Below are 18,838 nucleotides of genomic sequence, written 5' to 3'. Positions count from 1 at the left end.
TGTTTCGGAGGCAATTGTACAAAAGCAATTATAACAAAAAAAGACTATGATAAAAAAGTGCAAAGTTCAACAAATGCAATTCAGCTGTGCTATATATATAAATAAAAATGAACGCTTTACTCACAAAAATCCGTGTCAACTGGAAAAAAAAGAACTGAAATGCGGGTAAATGTATTCTTTTGATGATATCATAATAAGAGCAACATGCATGTAAATATGAAAACTCAGGTAAATAAATAAGGCTTTTCAGCCGCAAACCTTTGTCACAAGTATCATTTATCCATCCTTGAGCACATCCTCCCTGGCAAGTTCCATTATATCTGTCACATAGGTACGGCGTTATGCAGTGACTGCTACATTGCTGTGAACAATCACGTCCATACCAACTTGTATTGCAAGCTAAAATTAAATAATTATTTTTTGTTTGTTTGTTTTAAGTCCCTTTCGAGAATTTCTAACTTATATTGAGACGCCACCAGTTGCTGGTGGAGGGCTGCGAATTTAGATCTATACTCGGCACTCAGGGCCATTGAGCAGTGAGGCATCTTGTTCGTGCCAGCTAAATTCTGCGACACGGGACCTTGGTCTATACGGTCTCATCCGAAGGACCGGTCTCCACGTCCCGCAGTGGGATTCGAACCCGCGACGTAAATATCAACTCCTTACTCCCCGACTCTAGAGGTAACGCTCTAACCACTGCGCCACGCAGCGACTAATTATCAAGGTAACGATTTCATTAATATATATCAAGAAGCTGTTGCAAAACTAGTTACATGCGATCGAAGGGTCTTGCACTCACGTCTTATTAGAAGAGAATACCAAAATGCTTCCGGTAAGCTTGTCTATTTTATCAACGCTCAGCTAAATTTGCAATGTATACAGTACAAAGGTTTTCTATCGGGAATTCACATTATGCCGCTATTGTGCACAGCTTGTTTTTTCCTGATATTGCTTTAAAGTAGATCAACTTTAAGGTCAAGTATACGGAGTCAAAAATAAAAGCAGATTGGAAAGATCTCACAGATAATGAAAATATGAAATATGCAAACCCTATACAAAAGTTATGACCGAGGTTCAAGTTTTCTTGACAGACTTACAGACGAATGAGATTTAATGTCACCTATCTTTCGCGAAAGCGGGGGACAATAAGAAGACAAAAGGAAGAAACGCATAGTTAAAGTTCAGTGACACATTAAAACACAGAAGTTACTTAACAGTCGAATGATGTAGTGATAACGAAGAAATGAGGCAAAAAAAAAGGTGTATAATCAAAATGTATAAACTAAAGAAGAACTACGCACGCTAAGTCTCGATTCCCGCCTACATTGTACATCCATTTAATTCAATACTAATGGCAATTTAACCGTAAAATTTTTGTTGAATGCAAAGAACAGTTCAATGGTAATTGACTGATAATTTAAATGCCAATGTTAAATAATTAATTATTCCTAATTTGAGGTCTTAAAATAAGGGGGGGGGGGTTAGACGATATTTTCCATTGAAATTGGGCTTTAAAGCATCAACACATATTAAGATATTCTTGGATATGAATAAATTTTCCTTAAATCTTTTCTTGTGTTTTACGCATATAAAATTAAGCATATATTATTAATAAAATACAATGTTTTAGTTGTAAAACCCTTTGAAATTGGTGAAAAAATAAGCATTTTTGTTGTTTTTTGTCTGTAAACATATGTTCCCCCCCCCCCCCCCGTGAAACACAAAAAGCTTTGGTATGAATTTGTGAAATGACAGTCCATATTACCTGTAAAAAGGAACTTTTCTTTCACTGGGGGGAAAGATGTTTTAAAAATATTTTCCGTTTTCCATTGATTTCTATAGTTAAAAACACAAGTTTTACCCAAATTATAGAGTTATCTCTCTTTGTTTTCCCAAAGAAGTAATGTTTTATGAAAATTCATATAAATATTTATATAAATATGAAAAATCATTCAAATGTGTTAACTTTTGAAAATTGACTTGGAGGTAGGCGGGAGAACAATACTATCGTTCGCAGTTCTTTTACAATCATAGATAGTTCAAGGTCATTTAAGACCAATATCTGGTATGCCCCTAACAGACAACAATGATGCCCTAAAACATCATCCATGAACCTAGTTCAGTGTATAAAAACAATATAGGAATTCTATTCTACACTAAATGTAGAGCTTTGGTCAGCCTGTGCAGTCTGAAGTTTCAGTTGTCTTTGGCAGATATGTCTACCCATAAGGCATGCTCAGTGGGGTTTTAGATGGCCAAGGCATAACTGGTTTTTCAATATTGCGCTTGTCAGACAAGCTATATGTGGTTTGGCATTGTTAGGTTGAAATACGCCTCTAGGATGCTGCATTATTGAAAAAAAATGTGCAGGTAGGGCATCGTCGGGTTACCGTCGTTCCATCAAATTCCTTAGAATATGAACGAGACCACTCCTGCTTCTTCACAATACCATTATCCAAGTCATAACACCACCAACAATAAGTCTATCGACTCCCGGGGGCAGATTTCTGCATAACCTTCATTACCAAATGTACGAAATCTGAATTCAGACTCTTCAAGAAGGCTTTGCAATAAGAACTCTTTCCCCAGGATCATGAAACATACTTAAGACTTGAGCCAAATTTTCAATGGCCTTAAAAATGTTTAATAATAATTGAATTTATCTCTTAATATTGCAGATAAGAACACTTATGTAAAGCAATATTGAAAAAAATATTTTGGTCTGCTTGACTTCTACAACGTTTTAGTACATCAAGATTTTGACTTAAGCTTAAGATCTTTCATGATCCCTAGAATCGGGGCTAAGTCAAACTGCTTGCCAGCGTTGCTCTATTGGTCTAAGTCCTTTGAATTAACTAATGGCAGTGTTGTGGGACAAAGAAATGACATGAATAAGTCCTCTGGTTCTAGTTCTAGCAAACGGCCCTGTTTAAAATTCTGTGCAATTCAGACATTAGACAGCCAATGCTGTAGATGATGTCATTGTGAAACGTTGTTGAATGTGACGCAAACTAATTATGTGACCTTGTGCTGTGGATCTCAAGCGCGATCTGCCATATTTTTGGTGATAATTTGTTAACCATGTAGTTAGTTTCAGTTTTTTAAGGCCAAATATGGTGCTTCGTGATATTTATAATTTGCAACTGTAGACTGAAGTACATGTATATCTGCTTCCAGTCGCCATTTCTTTTTTGGCGTTGTGCATCATTCAGATGCGACATTCCTTTATAACCACATTTTTGTTATCAGTAAAATACTTTAAAAACTTGCTTTTAACTAAATCTCAATTGTTGCTATTATGTTTCAGTTTCATTTCTCATCAGATAGTTAAATTATGATTATAGAAAAAGAGCTTACGATAGGTACTCCCTAACCGGGGATTGTATAACATACGAACGCAAATCGTTATGATTTCCGAATAATAATTAAGTGGTAAAAGTGCATGTTGAATAATAATTGAAAAGTTGTTCAACTTGTAAAAATTGTTTTGAATATGCTACAGCTGAGAATGACACAAGGATAATGTTTTGCATCGCACCGTGCAGCATAGCCTACTCTGCAGAAAATCATTGGCGTCATCAACGGAAGACCTATAGTGATTCTACTGTTTCTTATTAGGTCTTCTGTTTTCAATGGAAGACCTATAGTGATTCTACTGTTTATTATTGCGTGGACCCTGAGGCCCACGCAGAAAATATATAAGTGGGGTAAAACCGGATGCCATGGGCTTATGTCAGGCTACGCATGCGCGAGAACGCTAGAGAGTTCGCCTCTAAGACAACTTGCCCTGAGAACAATTCGCCCTATTCGAATTAGAATCATTGGCAAACCTCGCTCGAAAATCTGCACATCGTATTTAATTATTCTTTGGCGTAACCAAGATCTGAATTTCTCTTTAATACATATATCCTTATATACAAAATAAATTCTATGGTACAAGTATTTTAAATAAGTAGGAAATACTTATATAGATAGCTTTTAAAACAGCTTGAACATGTTGAATTAAAAACTTAATTCAACTACAATTTACCGGCATTAGTTTTATGCACCAAGGTTTGCAAAATAATTTGATAGACAGCAATCCAAATATAGCTTGATAAAGGCCTGTAGCAACGTTTTTCCATTTGGGGGGGGGGGGGGCATCAAAAACAATTCTGCGTACTACAGATCTGTGCTACATGTGTAACTCTATCTTTCCAATGATAGGATATCTTCCGTATAAATTTAGTGCAGATGTCAAATCCCAGCCGTTATGGGTTGCATGTATCGTAGCCCGATTTTTTAATGACAAAACTATAGGCCAATCGGGAATCAAATTTGAAAATTTTGCTATGATTATACAACCACTCAAAGTCACTGTAGAAAATGTTAACGAAAGGTTGACCTGTGTCACCTTTCAGAGTAACCCATGAACTCGTCCATGGATGCATTGACGGTCGTTGTAACAAGAATAGATATGGGTTAATCCATATCGAAGATATTCGACTTTAAATTTACTCAAATATTCAACAGAAAAAAAACTGCACATGTTATGAAACTGGTGTATAGTACTTCGTGTCCGTAGCAAATACCGTCACCAGTCTAAGCGTCACTAGCAAACAGTGCACACACCCACGTGCGATGAGATTGTCAATCGCATCTTCTCAGACCTTCTGGCGAGCTCGGAAAACACGTTGTTTTGCCGAGAAGTTACGATTGCAGGTGTTGTATATTAACCATTCCGTTATTTAAGAGAAAGAGAAAAAAACGCACATAAAATTAATTTTTCTGTGTTTTTGAAATTGATCGAGTTAATCGATTACCTAGCATCGTTTTAGATAGCTCGAGACCCTTCTAGAGCTCCAGTACAGGGTCGAATGCAGCAGATTTTGAAAACGAGGGGAGGGGGGGGGGGTCTAGGTCACACTGCAGGCACTTATATTCAAGTCCGTTGGAACGGTTTTCAAAAGGGGCAACCTCCAAAAAGAGTTGAATTGTTCTCAGGGCTTCGTCTAAACTTTTCGGTACATATTGATTTCTTTTAAATGTTTGATTTTCCGTATTTTGAACCTTCCCGCAACAAAAAGTGTGGGGGAGCTTCCAAATCAAAACTTATATATTCAAATTATAACAACAAATTATTTTTTTTTTGAGAAAAAGTGAGCCCCCTCCCCAACATACTACGGGAACATTTTGGACCTTTCTCTTTATTGTTAAAATATCCCCATAATATAAGGAGAAATTAGAAATATTCTCTTATGCATACTCCCTTTCAAGACTTTTTATGCATGCTTCTTAAAGTTAGTTACTTCAGAAGATGGTCCAAAAATAGCTTTGTACGTTTGCCTGTTCTTCCGATGATATCGAAGTGAAATCTTTCATGTTACGTGTGTGTGGTCGAGGCCCGGGCCGGGGTTGTGAAAATACGAGGAGAAAAGCAATAAGCAAAACTCTATCTAGAGACCAGAAAGGGCAGAGATTGAAGTACTTATTTTATTGAAAATACAAGACGCAAAAATATCTTTATTACAGAAAAAAACAGTGGCACTCTCTCTCCTCCTCTTTCTGCAAAAATAAATGGGGTTACAACATCCAAACCCCCCTTTCCTGGATCCACCAACGGAGTTACAATTCAACCACTAAGAAACCTGCACGTTTAGGCCTCTTTTAATTCTGTTGTTAATTTTAAAGGCTACTTGACCAGTGTTTACAATTGTGATAGATACCTAGATCAACATTTCATATTCACATAATTTCATGGTTTTTTTTATCATTACAGCCTAATTAAGCAGACTTAAATAACGATGAAAATTACAAGATACATGTAAAAAAAAATAATTTAATTACATCTTTGTAAAATCACTAAATCTAGAAATTTTCTTTGAATTTCGTGTAGAAACACATGCTTATGGTCCACGTATTGCAGTCCTTTTTTAAAGGACAGCAACTTGTTAAGGTCTTCCGTCTCCAACGGAAGACCTTATTGTTTTGGTTCAGTTTCTTTTTCCCTATTATTAAGGTCTTCTGTCTCCAACGGAAGACCTTATTGTTTTCGTTCGGTTTCTTTTTCCCTATTATTATTATTCTTCCAACCGATTTTGTGCACGCGATTTCTCAGAAACGGCTGGGCAGATTTACATCAAACTTTCAGATGTAAAAGATATTCAATTGATCTTGATAGGTTTTTTTGCTTTTTGATGACGTCACTTCCGGTCGTGAGATATGGACGATTTTCTTATTTTCGGAGGGTCGGTTTGTCCTGGGGTGTTCTCCTCAACGAATAGAGATAAAGGGATAAGCTTTTTAGTGAAGATAGAGGAAAGATTGTAGATGTGCCATTTGTCATCTATATCTTTCCAGCTCAAAAGGCGCCGAAGCTCGCCTGGGCTCGAAAAATAGGCTCACAAGCATCTCGCAAATTTTGACACGTTTTCTTTTTTTTTTTTTTTTTTTTTTTTTTTTCTTTTTAACTGTAAATATTATATTTATATACTACAAAAGATGTGCAAAATGATAAGACCTTTCATTTGATATCAAGACAAAAAGGGCTTATTCTTCAAATTAGGGGCTCAGAGGGGCCAAAAGATTTTCATTCATAACTCTTTAACTATCAATATTTTGTTATAAATTACTAAAGCAAAAAAGTTAATCTTAATAATTTGCAACTATATGTTTTTAAATTTTGATCATATCTTACGTAATAAGGGGCCAGAATGCTAAATCTTTGACGCTTTATATCTCGAAAAGAGAAAATATTTTGATAAGCAATATTGAACAAAAGATATTCAGAATAATATTTTAAACAATATGCACCCTTTCAATTTTTGCAAAACGGTACCATTAAGGTCTTAAAGGTCTGGCCCCTAAATATTTCAATACAGCATATCTCGAAAACAAAAATAAATTTCTGAATAGTTGTTGAACAAAAAGTCTTAAAAATCGCAAGACCTCTCATTTGATATCAAGAAAAAGGGGCTGACCCCTCAAATTAGGGCTCAGAGGGGCCAAAAGTCATTCATCTATAACTCTATAACGATCAATATTTTGTCACACATTACTAAGCAAAGATGTTTATCTTAACGATTTGCAACTTGTATGATAAGATTTTGTTCATATGTTACGTAATAAGGGGTCTTTAGGGGCCAGAATGCTAAATCTTTGACGCTTTATATCTGAAAAAGGGGAAATAATTTGATAAGCAATATTGAACAAAAGATGTTCAGAATAACATTTTAAACAATATGCGCCCTTTCAATTTTTGTCAAACGTCCCCATTAAGGACTTGGAGTGGTGGCCCCTAAATATTTCCATTCAGCATATCTCCACAACGAAAAGAAATCTCTGAATAGTTTTGCACAAAGTCTTCAAAATTACAAGACCTTTCATTTGATATCAAGAAAAAGGGACTGACCTCTCAAATTAGGGGCTCATAGGGGCCAAAAGCCTTTCATCTTTAACTCTTAAACAATCAATAATCTGTAATGCATTACTGAAGCAAAGATGTTTATCTTGACGATTAACAACAATATATTATAAGAATCTGATCTTATGTTAGGTAATAAGGGGTCACAATGGGCCGGAATGCTTAATCTTTGACGCTTTTTTATCTCGAAAAAGGGGAATATTTTGATAAGCAATACTGAACAAAATATGGTCAGAATAATGAATTAAACAGTATGCACCCTTTTGATTTTTGTCAAACGGCCTCATTAAGGACTTTGAGCGGTGGCCCCTAAATACTTCCATTTGGCATATCTCCACAACAAAAAGAAATCTCTGAATAGTTGTTGAATAAAAAGTATTCAAAAAACGGAAGACCTTATTGTTTTCGTTCTGTTTCTTTTTCCCTATTCTTATTAAGGTCTTCCGTCTTCAGCGGAAGACCTTCTTGTTATTCTTAGGTTTCTTTTTCACTTTTATTATTGTTTTTTTTCTTACCGATTTTGTGCAGGCAATTTCTCAAAAACGGCTCGATGGATTTCCATGAAACTTTCAGGACTTATGTATGATCACTTGAACCTTATGCGTTTTTTCCTGTTTTGATGACATCACTTCCGGTCCGGAGATATTGTCAATTTAATGATTTTTGAAGGGTCGGGTTGTCCGGAAATTTTCTCATAAATGGCTCTAGATGAAATCATGAAACTTTCAAGTATGATAGACCAATGTCTGGAAATATGCGTAATGCATTTCATTTTTACCGGAAATGCCGCACGTCGGCGCTCGCTATGGTCCGAAAAAAGACATCGAAAATTTCAAAATTTTCAATGCTTTTTCTACAATATCTTTGTACCTGTAAATAATTAAAACATGTAGAACAAAATTTGTTCATAATTACACGATCTTTCATCCAATATCAATAAAAAGGGGCTGGCCCCTAAAATAAGGGACCTAGAGGGGCCGAAAGTTTTTTTTCTAAATATATTGAAAACGATTGAAAATTTGTGATACATTAATGAAGCAAAGTTGTTCAAAATTACAAGTGGCAGCTGATGAGATCATCAAAAATCGTCTAATGACGTCACTTCCGGTAAAGCAGGAAGTAGTCAGACAATACATATTTTTGAAGTTTTGTATATGTTGTTGCATGTTTTGAGTCATCGGAAGCATCCAAACTTATTTTTCGCCGATCGACGTCACTTCCGGTCAAACCGGAAGTAGTCAGAAAAGGCTTAATTTTGTAGGTATTGGCAGGAAATTGAATGGTTAAAGTCATTGGAGACGTCCAACTTTATTTTTTGTCGATCGACGTCACTTCCGGTCTAACCGGAAGTAGTTACCAATGGATTCTTTTTACAAATATATTCTTGTAATTGAATGGTAAAAGTCCCTGAAAACGTCTCACATCATTTTGAGTCGAATGCTCTTCAGAACTGTTTTTTTACATATTAATTTGCATTTCTGTTCTTCATTTTCTTCATAGAATTGGACGGAAGACCTGCTTGTTGCTCCAGCAACGAGCTTTGCTCTAGTTTTTATTATTATTCTTACCGATTTTGTGCACGCGAGTTCTCAGAAACGGTTCGGTGGATTTTCAGGAAACCTTCAGATCTAATTGACATTGATCTGAACCTTATTGGAAATTTTTTATATTGATGATGTCACTTCCGGTCTTGAGATATGGAAGATTTTCTATATTTCAGATGGTCTGCTTGTCCGGGAAACTCCTTCTAAACGACTTAAGATATTGATTTACGATTTTCAGTGTAGGTAGAGGATGGATTGTAGAAGTGCCATTTTGCGTCTATATCTCTCCAGTGCAAAAGGCACAGAAGCTCGCCTGGGTTCGAAAAATGAGCTCATATATATCTCGCAAAATTTGGCAGCTTTTCTATTATATCTTCTTATCTGTAAACATTTTGTTTAAACATTTAGAAGAAAAGATGTGCAGAAATATAAGATCTTTCATTTGATATCAAGAAAAAAGGGCTGATATCTCAAAGTAGGGGCTCAGAGGGGCCAAAAGTCTTTCAAGTATAACTCTTGAACGGTTAATATTTTGATATAAACTACTCAAGGAAAATTGTCCATCTTAACGATTTGCAACTATGTTTTAAAATTTTGATCATAAGTTACGCAATAAGGGGCCAAAAGGGGTCAGAATGCTTAATCTTCGACACTTTATATCTCAAAAAGGGGGAATATTTTGATAAGCAATAGTGAACAAAAGATGTTCAGAATAATGTTCTGTACAATATGCATCCTTTCAATTTTTGCAAAATGGCCCCATTAAGGACTTGAAGGGTGGGCCCCTAAATATTTTTATTATACATATTTTGAAAACAAGAAGAAACTTCTGAATAGTTGTTGAGCAAAAATGTTTAGAATTACAAGTCTTTTCATTTGATATCAAGAAAAAGGGGCTGACCCTTCAAATTAGGGGCTCAAAGGGGCCAAAAGTCTTTCATCTATAACTCTTTAACTATCAATAATTTGTTATCAATTACTGAAGCAAAAATTTTTATCTTAATGATTTGCAACTACATATTATAGAATTAAGATCATATTTTGTGTAATAAGGGGTCAAAAGTGGCCAGATTGCTAAATCCTTGACGCTTTATATCACTAAAAGGTGGAATATTTTGAAAAGCAATACTGAACAAAAGATGGTCAGAATAATGTTCTAAACAAAATGCACCCTTACAATTTTTGTCAAACCGTCCCATTAAGAACTTGGAGGGGTGGCCCCTAAATATTTCCATTCAGCATATCTCCACAACGAAAAGAAATCTCTGAATAATTGTTGAACAAAAAATCTTCAAAATCACAAGACCTCTCGTTTGATATGAAGAAAAAGGGACTGACCCCTGAAATTAGGGGCTGAGAGGGGCCAAAAATCTTTCATCTTTAACGATCAATAATTTGTAATACATTACAGAAGCAAAGATGTTTATTCTTAACGATTTACAACAATATATAAGATTCTGATCATATATTACGTAATAAGGGGTCACAAGGGGCCAGATTACTAAGTCTTTGACGCGTTATATCTCGAAAAGGGGGGATATTTTGATAAGCAATACTGAACAAAAGATGGTCAGAAAAATGTTTTAAATAATATGCACCCTTTCAATTTTTGTCAAACGGTCCCATTAAGGATTTGGAGGGGTGGTCCCTAAATATCTCCAATCAGCTTATCTCCACAACGAAAAGAAATCTCTGAATAGGTCTTGAACAAAACGTTTTTAAAATCACAAGACCTTTCAATTGATATCAAGAAGAAGGGGCTGACCCCTCAAACTAGGGGCTCAGAGGTGCCAAAAGCGTGTCATCTATAGCTCTTTGATAATGTTATATAAATCAAAAGAATGAAATCTAATTAGGGAAGTCTATGTATTATTATCTTTTAACAAAGATCATAATCAAAATCATATCTCATCGAAAAATCGGACGGAAGACCTACTCGTTGCTCTCAACGAGATCTCATCTAGTTATTATTATTAAGGTCTTCCGTATTCAGCGGAAGACCTTCTTGTTATTCTTAGGTTTCTTTTCCACTATTTTTATTAAGGTCTTTCGTCTTCAGCGGAAGACCTTCTTGTTATTCTTAGGTTTCTTTTCCACTATTTTTATTATTAAGGTCTTCCGTCTTCAGCGGAAGACCTTCTTGTTATTCTTCGGTTTCTTTTCCACTGTTTTTCTCATTATTTTTTTCTTACCGATTTTGTGCACGCGATTTCTCGAAAACGGTTCCCTCGATTTTCATGAAACTTTCAGGTCTGAAAGAACATCAAAAAATCTTGATACATTTTTTATTTTGATGACGTCACTTCCGGTCCGAAGATTTTTGCGATTTAGTTATTTTTGGAGGGTCAGTTTGTCCGCAGGTTTTCTAAGAAACCACTCATCACAGGAACGTGAAACTTTTAGCGAAGACAGAGCAACATATGTAGATCTGTAATACAAAGTTAACTTTCACCGGAAGTGCCACACGTCGACGCTCGCTATGGCCTGAAAATAGTCGTATCGAGAGTTTCAAATTTTCGAACACTTTCTGTACGATATCGTTTTACTTGGAAATATTTTGTTAAAACATATATAACAAAATTTGTGCAGAATTACAAGATCTTTTAAATGATATCTCGAAAAAAGGGCTGGCCCCTTAAATAAGGAATCTAAAAGGGCCAAAATATTTTTCCTGATATCTCAAAAAGTATTGAGAATTTGTAATACTTCAAAGACGCAAAGTTGTTCAACATGACAAGTAGCAGCTTGCGAGATCATCAAAATGCGTCGAATGACGTCACTTCCGGCCAAACAGGAAGTAGTAGAAAATTGCTTATTTTCACAGATATTGGTACAGTGCTGCTGTCCCACAAGCTGACATGGGATGGGATTGGATAGGATTCAGGAGGATTCACGATAGAAACATATAGTAGTTAATCAAATCCTATCCTGTATCCTACAGCCAATCAGTTCGAGTAAAGGTTAATATTAATATGTCAGAATAAATTACAGAAACGCAAAAGGATATAGAACGTTTACAAAAGAATTATTTATAAAATCAGAAAAGAAAATAGACGTGTTTTTTTTTTCTTAACACACATTTATTCTATTACCTTCGAGTAATATGGCGTACGATCTAACCGTGAACGATCACCGGAAGAAGTTTCGCATGTAAACAAAGAAGAAATCGGACATCAAAAGATCGTATTTCTTCAGCATGTTTGGATGATTAACTCGATTCCTACTTGTGTTACAGTTCAATAGCATGTTTCTCTGTTAAATGTGCTCTGTCTGGAAAATTCCACTTGAACCGTCAGCGGCGGACTATAACAGATCATAATCGCAGTTGTTTGGTGCAAGACCATGCAAGTATACTGCACACTGTAAATGTGTGCATGTTTATACATATCTCTCTCTTTAAGCAATGTTTTAATGACTTGAACTATTAAAATTTTATTCTATTGTAATATACACAGAAATCGGATGTGGAAAAAAGAGGTTGTATAGAAAGGGGAAGGGTAGGGGGGTAAATATTTACAAATACTTTGTCACACGATCAGATGTATTATACCTTTTTTAGTTTGTTATTGCTATATACTCATTTCCCTAATGTGGTTAAAAAAAAAATTTTCTTATCTGATTGCAATTTAAAATAATTAAATGCAGAATCATCATGATCATCACAATATAAAGGATTTTACATTTAAAAGTAGGTATGATTAGATTATTTATTTTGTGTTTATGCATGTTTCATTAAAATACACAAAAATCATTATCCAAGTTGAGATGAAGTGTCTGCAGATTTTATGAATAAGTGATTTTCTTCTTTTTAAAATGTTGAGAGTAAAACTGAAATTAATGTATAATTGTTCTGGTCATCATGGTCATGTTATATGTATTTTCATTTTTTTTAATATTCAAATTTCAAGCAAAAGACAGGACTAGAAATAATTATTTTTGTTTACTGGTCACTCGGGCTTTATGCCTTAAATTTTTACTGGTCAGCTTAGTACTTTCACTGTCCCTCTGGGCCAATAGATTTTAAAAAGACTGGCCCAAAACCATAATAATAATAGTAATATTTTTTTTTTATTGCGATACTTAGAAGTACAACTTAACAAAACAAGAAACAGTAGAAATTTGGACACACAAGCCTGTCAAGTTAACTAGCCCGACTGTGAATGAATTTTATTATGCATAAAGAAATGCTGACCAAAAGGGCACATGCCCTCTGCAATGTATTAGCCCAGATTGAAAATTCATTGGCCCAGGACAAGCGGGCCATCAATTATTTCCAGCCCTGAAAAATGAAAAGAAATTAACAAACAACATATCAAATAGATTAATGCAAGCAGAAAATAGAGAGAAAAAACATCCAAACATGTACTCATACTAGTAAGCAAGTCGACGAGATGAAATGAATTATAATCTACAAGTAAATTATGATTGTTTAATTAAGATATGAGTTATGACTATGAAGTTGCAATATAAGATTTGATTTTGCTTGATTTTTTTTAAATTAATGCATTACTCTGGGAGAGAAAAGGTGAAATTCAGACAATTGTACATGAAATGAGAAAGATAATCACAATCAAATACAGTTTTAATGCATAATGTATATGACAAAATTTACAATCTACATGCACATAATGGTGTGTGTTGTTTTCTTCAGGACAATCCTGCAAATTTGCAGCTGTACAAATTGCACCTCATCTCATCTGCTGCTGAATAAATAATGAAAGAATAAAATAATGAAAGCCGTGTCCAAGAGCCCCCTAGAGTCTGGAATGATGGTGTTCTTTGTTAAGGAGATCAGTGTGTGATGTATTTGTTTTCTGTGCATTGATGACATTTGCGAAACTGTTCGGGTACTTTATGACCATCTCTCTGACAACTACTTTGACATTTGAAATTCAATTTGAGCGACGGACAAGCAGACCAAATAATATGCATGTAAAACATACAATTGTAATAAGACATTGATAAACTTCAATTTAAACAAACTACATGTACATGTATCTTGGCATTGAAATACATGTATACTTTACATGGACACTTTTAATGAATTTGTCTCATGATAATGGAACATTCAATTGTTATACATTGTAGATAAAAATTGTAGATAATATGCATTTGGTCCAATACATATAATTATATTTATATTCACTGAAAAAAGAAATTACCCTGAATAAATATTGTGAACTTGGTCAATTATTTTTATTCCTCATTTGACACTGAATAACATTCAAGATCAAATGTCAAAATCAAAAACAAGATTTACTTAAATTTGGGTTATAAATTCTGTAACAACTGTGGACTCTTATGCATGTTTTATAAGATCTAAGGAATTTGTGTGAGCTGACTACAATAATTATTGCTGTCAACCTGTCTGACTATGAAGATTTAGGAAAATGTTTTCTGATAAATATAAATTGATTAAATTCTCACACATAAATATTTTTTTTAATTAAAATACACTTGTACGGCACAGAACTGACCATAAATTGAGAACAAACTGAAGCGAAATAAGAAATTTTAACATTTTGAATATCTTGATTTTTATTTAGCATGTTTAGCAAACATGATGAAAATGTTGCATGTTTGTAAAATATTCACATACAAACAAATGATGAACTGAACATTCAAACAGGAATAACTTTAATAATAAATATAAAACAAATTTTTATCATACATTTAAAATTGAATATAATAAGACAATATTAACTTATTTAATAAATGAAAGTCAACATATTCTAGATCTAAATTTTGACTTGTCTGTTCTCGGTTTATGATCTTGTCATATCTTGAAGTTCTTATTTAGATTTATGCCAAAGGTAAAATCTATTATACAGCTGATATAGGTGCAGTTAGATCTATATGTTATTTTCATGATGCCCAGTTAAGGGGAAAACAAAGTTTTGCATAAATTCTACATGAACAGATGAAACACACACTTGTTAAAACATCAAACATATCCTATTTTTGTCATTATTTAGTATGTGTAGACATGATAGAGAAATTGTTTCTTCAGTGGGTATGGTTATAATTCAGTGTACCTACCCCGCATGAAGGATTTGGTATTCGTGGTCTGATTCTTATAAAGAGTTTAAAGAGCAAGAGCCACTAAGGCCTTTTTGGCCCTGAGAATTTCTGAAAAATCGAAACTGCTCAGATTTGGTTGAAAATGCAGTATTTATAACTTGGACCCTTGGTGACAATATATCTATTGAACATGACGTAATTTTTTCTCTAGTCAATGCATTATGACATCATAAAATGCGTCATTCCTTCCATATCCTGTAAATTCCCTTAAGAATGGCCAAAAGTTGAGAGAGTTTTTGAATATTTCATATAGAGCACAACCTCTGATCCAAAATATGCAATTACATAATGAAAGATCTGTTTCTGAAGATCATAAATCGTGTTTTAATTTTTGGATCGTGGGCTGTGCTCATATTTTAATTCTTTGCTGAAAGTAGTCAAATAGGCATGTATTCTGCAAAATTCGAGAATATTGCATTTTCTCAAAGCCTGCTTTCCAATACCTGGATTCTCAAAAAGAAATTTTGTTACAGGAAATGAAAGCACTAAGCCTTTAATTTATTTTGATATATGAAATGGGACAAAGGGTGATAGTCAATTAATTGATATAAGGACAGGGCCATTTTATGCATAAAGTGAACCTCTTTGTTCCTTTTGTCTACTTTATCATAACATTAGAAAAGTATCTGCAATCTTAATTGTTTCCCCATTTTTCTCTCTCTTATTGTAACTCCATTTATTTTTCGTAGAGAACAAATTCAAAAGAAATCACAAATACAGTGCTGCTATCCTATAAGTTGACAATCCTATCCTATCCTATCGTGAATCCTGCATCCACAATCCTATCCTGTGATTTCAGTCTAATCCTATCCTATCCTATCCTGCTACTTTCAGTTTTTTAATATTTAGGAGTTAATTTGACAAAACAAAAAAAAAAAAAAAAATAAATAAAATGATCATTATATAAAAATCGGTTATAATTATGGATTTTATTTAATATGTTTTAAATAAAAAATAATCGAGATCGACATCCATTAATTCCCGACACCCCGCACGAATTAATATTCGAGTACCGAGTTAAAATGTAAACAAAGGGACTGTAATAAAACATAGGCAAGTACTGATCTAGCGAACGTGTAAAGAAAGTAAGCTTTCAAAAAATTTATAGAAAAAAAATTATAATCCGACTTTTTTTTATTTAATTTCACATACTAACAATGATCGAGAGACGTCATGGTATTTGCGATTTCTTTTCGAATTTATACACTTTGATAAATAAATGGAGTTAAAGTTAGAGAGAAGAAATCGTGGAAAAGGGGGGGGGGAAACAACCAAGACTTCAGATACTTTTCTAATGTTATGATTATTAATAAGTAGACTAAACGAACAAAATTTAAGCTCTTTAATTATGAGAATCAGACTATTAATGTCTATACCTTCATACTCATGTAGGTCCAGAAAGAAGATAGATGTATGACAAGACCACAAACCGAGAACAGACATTTAGAATATCTTGACTTTTATTCATTAAACATGTAAAAATTATTTAAATGTATGATTAAAATTTGTTTTATATTCATTGTTTAAAGTTATTCTTGTTTGAGATGTTCCGTTCAGCATTGTTTGAATTTGAATATTTTACAAATATGCAAAAACTTGATCATGTTTGCTAAATAAAAATCAAGATATTCAAAATGTTAATTTTCTTATTTTACTTTACTTTGTTTTTAGTTTATGGTCAGTTCAGTGTCATGCAAATGTATTTCAATAACCATATTTTTATGAGTGAGTATTTAATTTATGTTTAACAGAAAACATTTTCATAAATCTTCATAGATAGATTGACAGCAATAATTATTGCAGTGAACACACACATATTCATTCGAATTTTTTCTTGTAAAACATGTATATGAATTCACAGTAATTTCAGTATTTATAAGCCATATTTAAGTAAATTTTGTTTTTGACCTTGACATTTGATCTTGAATGTTATTCAGGGTCTAAATGAGGAACAAAAATGCTTGACCAAGTTGACAATATTTATTCAGGATAATTGCCTCTTCAGTGTTAAATATATATATTTTGGACCAAATAAATCTCATCTACAATTTTATTTTTTTATCTACAATGTATAACAATTGAATGTTCCATTATGAGACAAATTCATCAGAAGTATACATGTTTTTCAATGCCAAGCTCACAGATACATGTACATGAAATCTGTTTAAATTTAAGTTTATCAATGTCTTTTTCCAATCGTATGATGTTTTACATGCATATGATTTCGCCTCCTTGTACGTCGCTCAAATTGAATTTCAGATGTCAAAGTTTGTGTCAAAGAGCTAGTCATAAGTAACCGAACAGTTTCAAAATTGTCAACAATGCACAGACAACAAATACTTCACACACTGATCTCCTTAATAAAATCATCATGATTTCAGACTCTAGGGGGCTCTTGTTTAGTGGTTTGAACATCTTTCATATTTATTCCAGCAGCAGATGAGATGAACTGCAATATGTACAGCAGCAAATATGCAGGATCGTCCTAAAAAACCCAATTATTATCATGATTATAACAATATATGCATGTAGATTGTGCATTTTTGTCATATACATTAAAACTGTATTTTATTGTGATTATCTTTCTCATTTCATGTACGACTGGCTGAATTTTACTTTTTTTCTCTACCAGTGTAAAGCATTTAAAGAAATCAAGAAAACTCAAATCTTATACTGCAACTTCATAGTCATATCTTAATTAAACAATCATAGTTTACTTGTAAATTGTAATTCATTTCATCTCGTCAACTTGTTAACTAGTATGAGTACATTTGTTTGTTTTTTTTTCTCTATTTTGAATTCTAATGCTAGTATTAATCTATTTATGTTTTTTTGTTTGTTTTCTTCTTTGCTTAAAATTTGAATAAGAAAAAAATTATGAAAATACATATAACATGATGATGACCATGTCAGATGACCAGAACAATAACAAACTGTTTTCAGTTTTACTCTTTTTTTTAAAGAAGAAAAATCACTTATTCAGAGAATCTACACAGAAACTTCATCTCAACTCTGATAATGATATGTATGTATTATACTGATACCCATGCATAAACACATGTTAATAATCATACCTACTTTTCAAATGTAAAATCCTTTTTTTCTCACAAAATATTTTGATGAGGGCAGGCAAAACCAAGTATCATTCTCTGCAAGGAAGAATAATGAATGATTAATATATAATTCATAACCCAGAATAGGTCATACATACAATGTACATATAAGTGCTGAGTTGGCTTATAATACAATTTAAACAGTAGCATAAGATATGATTCTGTCTTTATTTTATTATAATAAAAAAAAAAAAAAAAAAAAAAAAAAAACATTTTTTAAACCACAGTAGGGAAATAATATAGTAATAACAAACTGAAAAAGGCATAATACATCTTATTGTTTTAGGACACATTGAATCATGACAGAGAATTTGTAAATTTTTAACCCTCTCCCCTTCCTACACTACCTATTTTTCCACACCCGATTTTTGTCTATGTTATAATAGAATAAAATTTTGATAGCTCAAGTCATTATAACATTGTTAAAAGGGGGGAAATGTATAAACATGCACACATGTACAGTGTGTAGTATACTTACATGTTCTTGCACCAAACAACTGCGATATCGATCTGTTCAAGTCCGCCGTTGGCGGTTTGTGTAGAATTATACAGACAAACAGAGCACATTTAACAGTTACATGTTATTGAACTTTAAAACAAGTAGGAATTGGCTTAATCATCCAAACATGCTGAAGAAAATAAGATCTCTTGATGTCCGAACTCTTCGTTGTTTACATGTGAAGATTCTTCCGGTAATC

General features: G+C 33.4%; 1 protein-coding gene across 1 annotated transcript in view; it reads right to left on the bottom strand.

Moving 5' to 3' along the window:
• Positions 1-116: 116 nt before the first annotated feature.
• LOC133180185 (protein draper-like) overlaps positions 117-18,838 on the bottom strand; it is a 51,646-nt gene continuing 32,924 nt past the window's right edge. The window contains exons 4-5 of the mRNA XM_061314750.1: positions 259-399; positions 117-139 (exon numbers count right to left, since the gene is read on the bottom strand). Coding sequence (XP_061170734.1) covers positions 117-139; positions 259-399 — 164 coding nt within the window. The remainder of the gene's footprint in view (positions 140-258; positions 400-18,838) is intronic.

This window comes from Saccostrea echinata, unplaced genomic scaffold, assembly GCF_033153115.1.
Source record: "Saccostrea echinata isolate AGI-Se365-2 ecotype Australia unplaced genomic scaffold, CSIRO_AGI_Sech_v1 ptg000006l, whole genome shotgun sequence".
In the NCBI taxonomy this organism is placed as follows: domain Eukaryota; kingdom Metazoa; phylum Mollusca; class Bivalvia; order Ostreida; family Ostreidae; genus Saccostrea; species Saccostrea echinata.
Note: the sequence above shows the minus strand (reverse complement) of the source record. Positions and strands in the feature narration are given on the sequence as shown.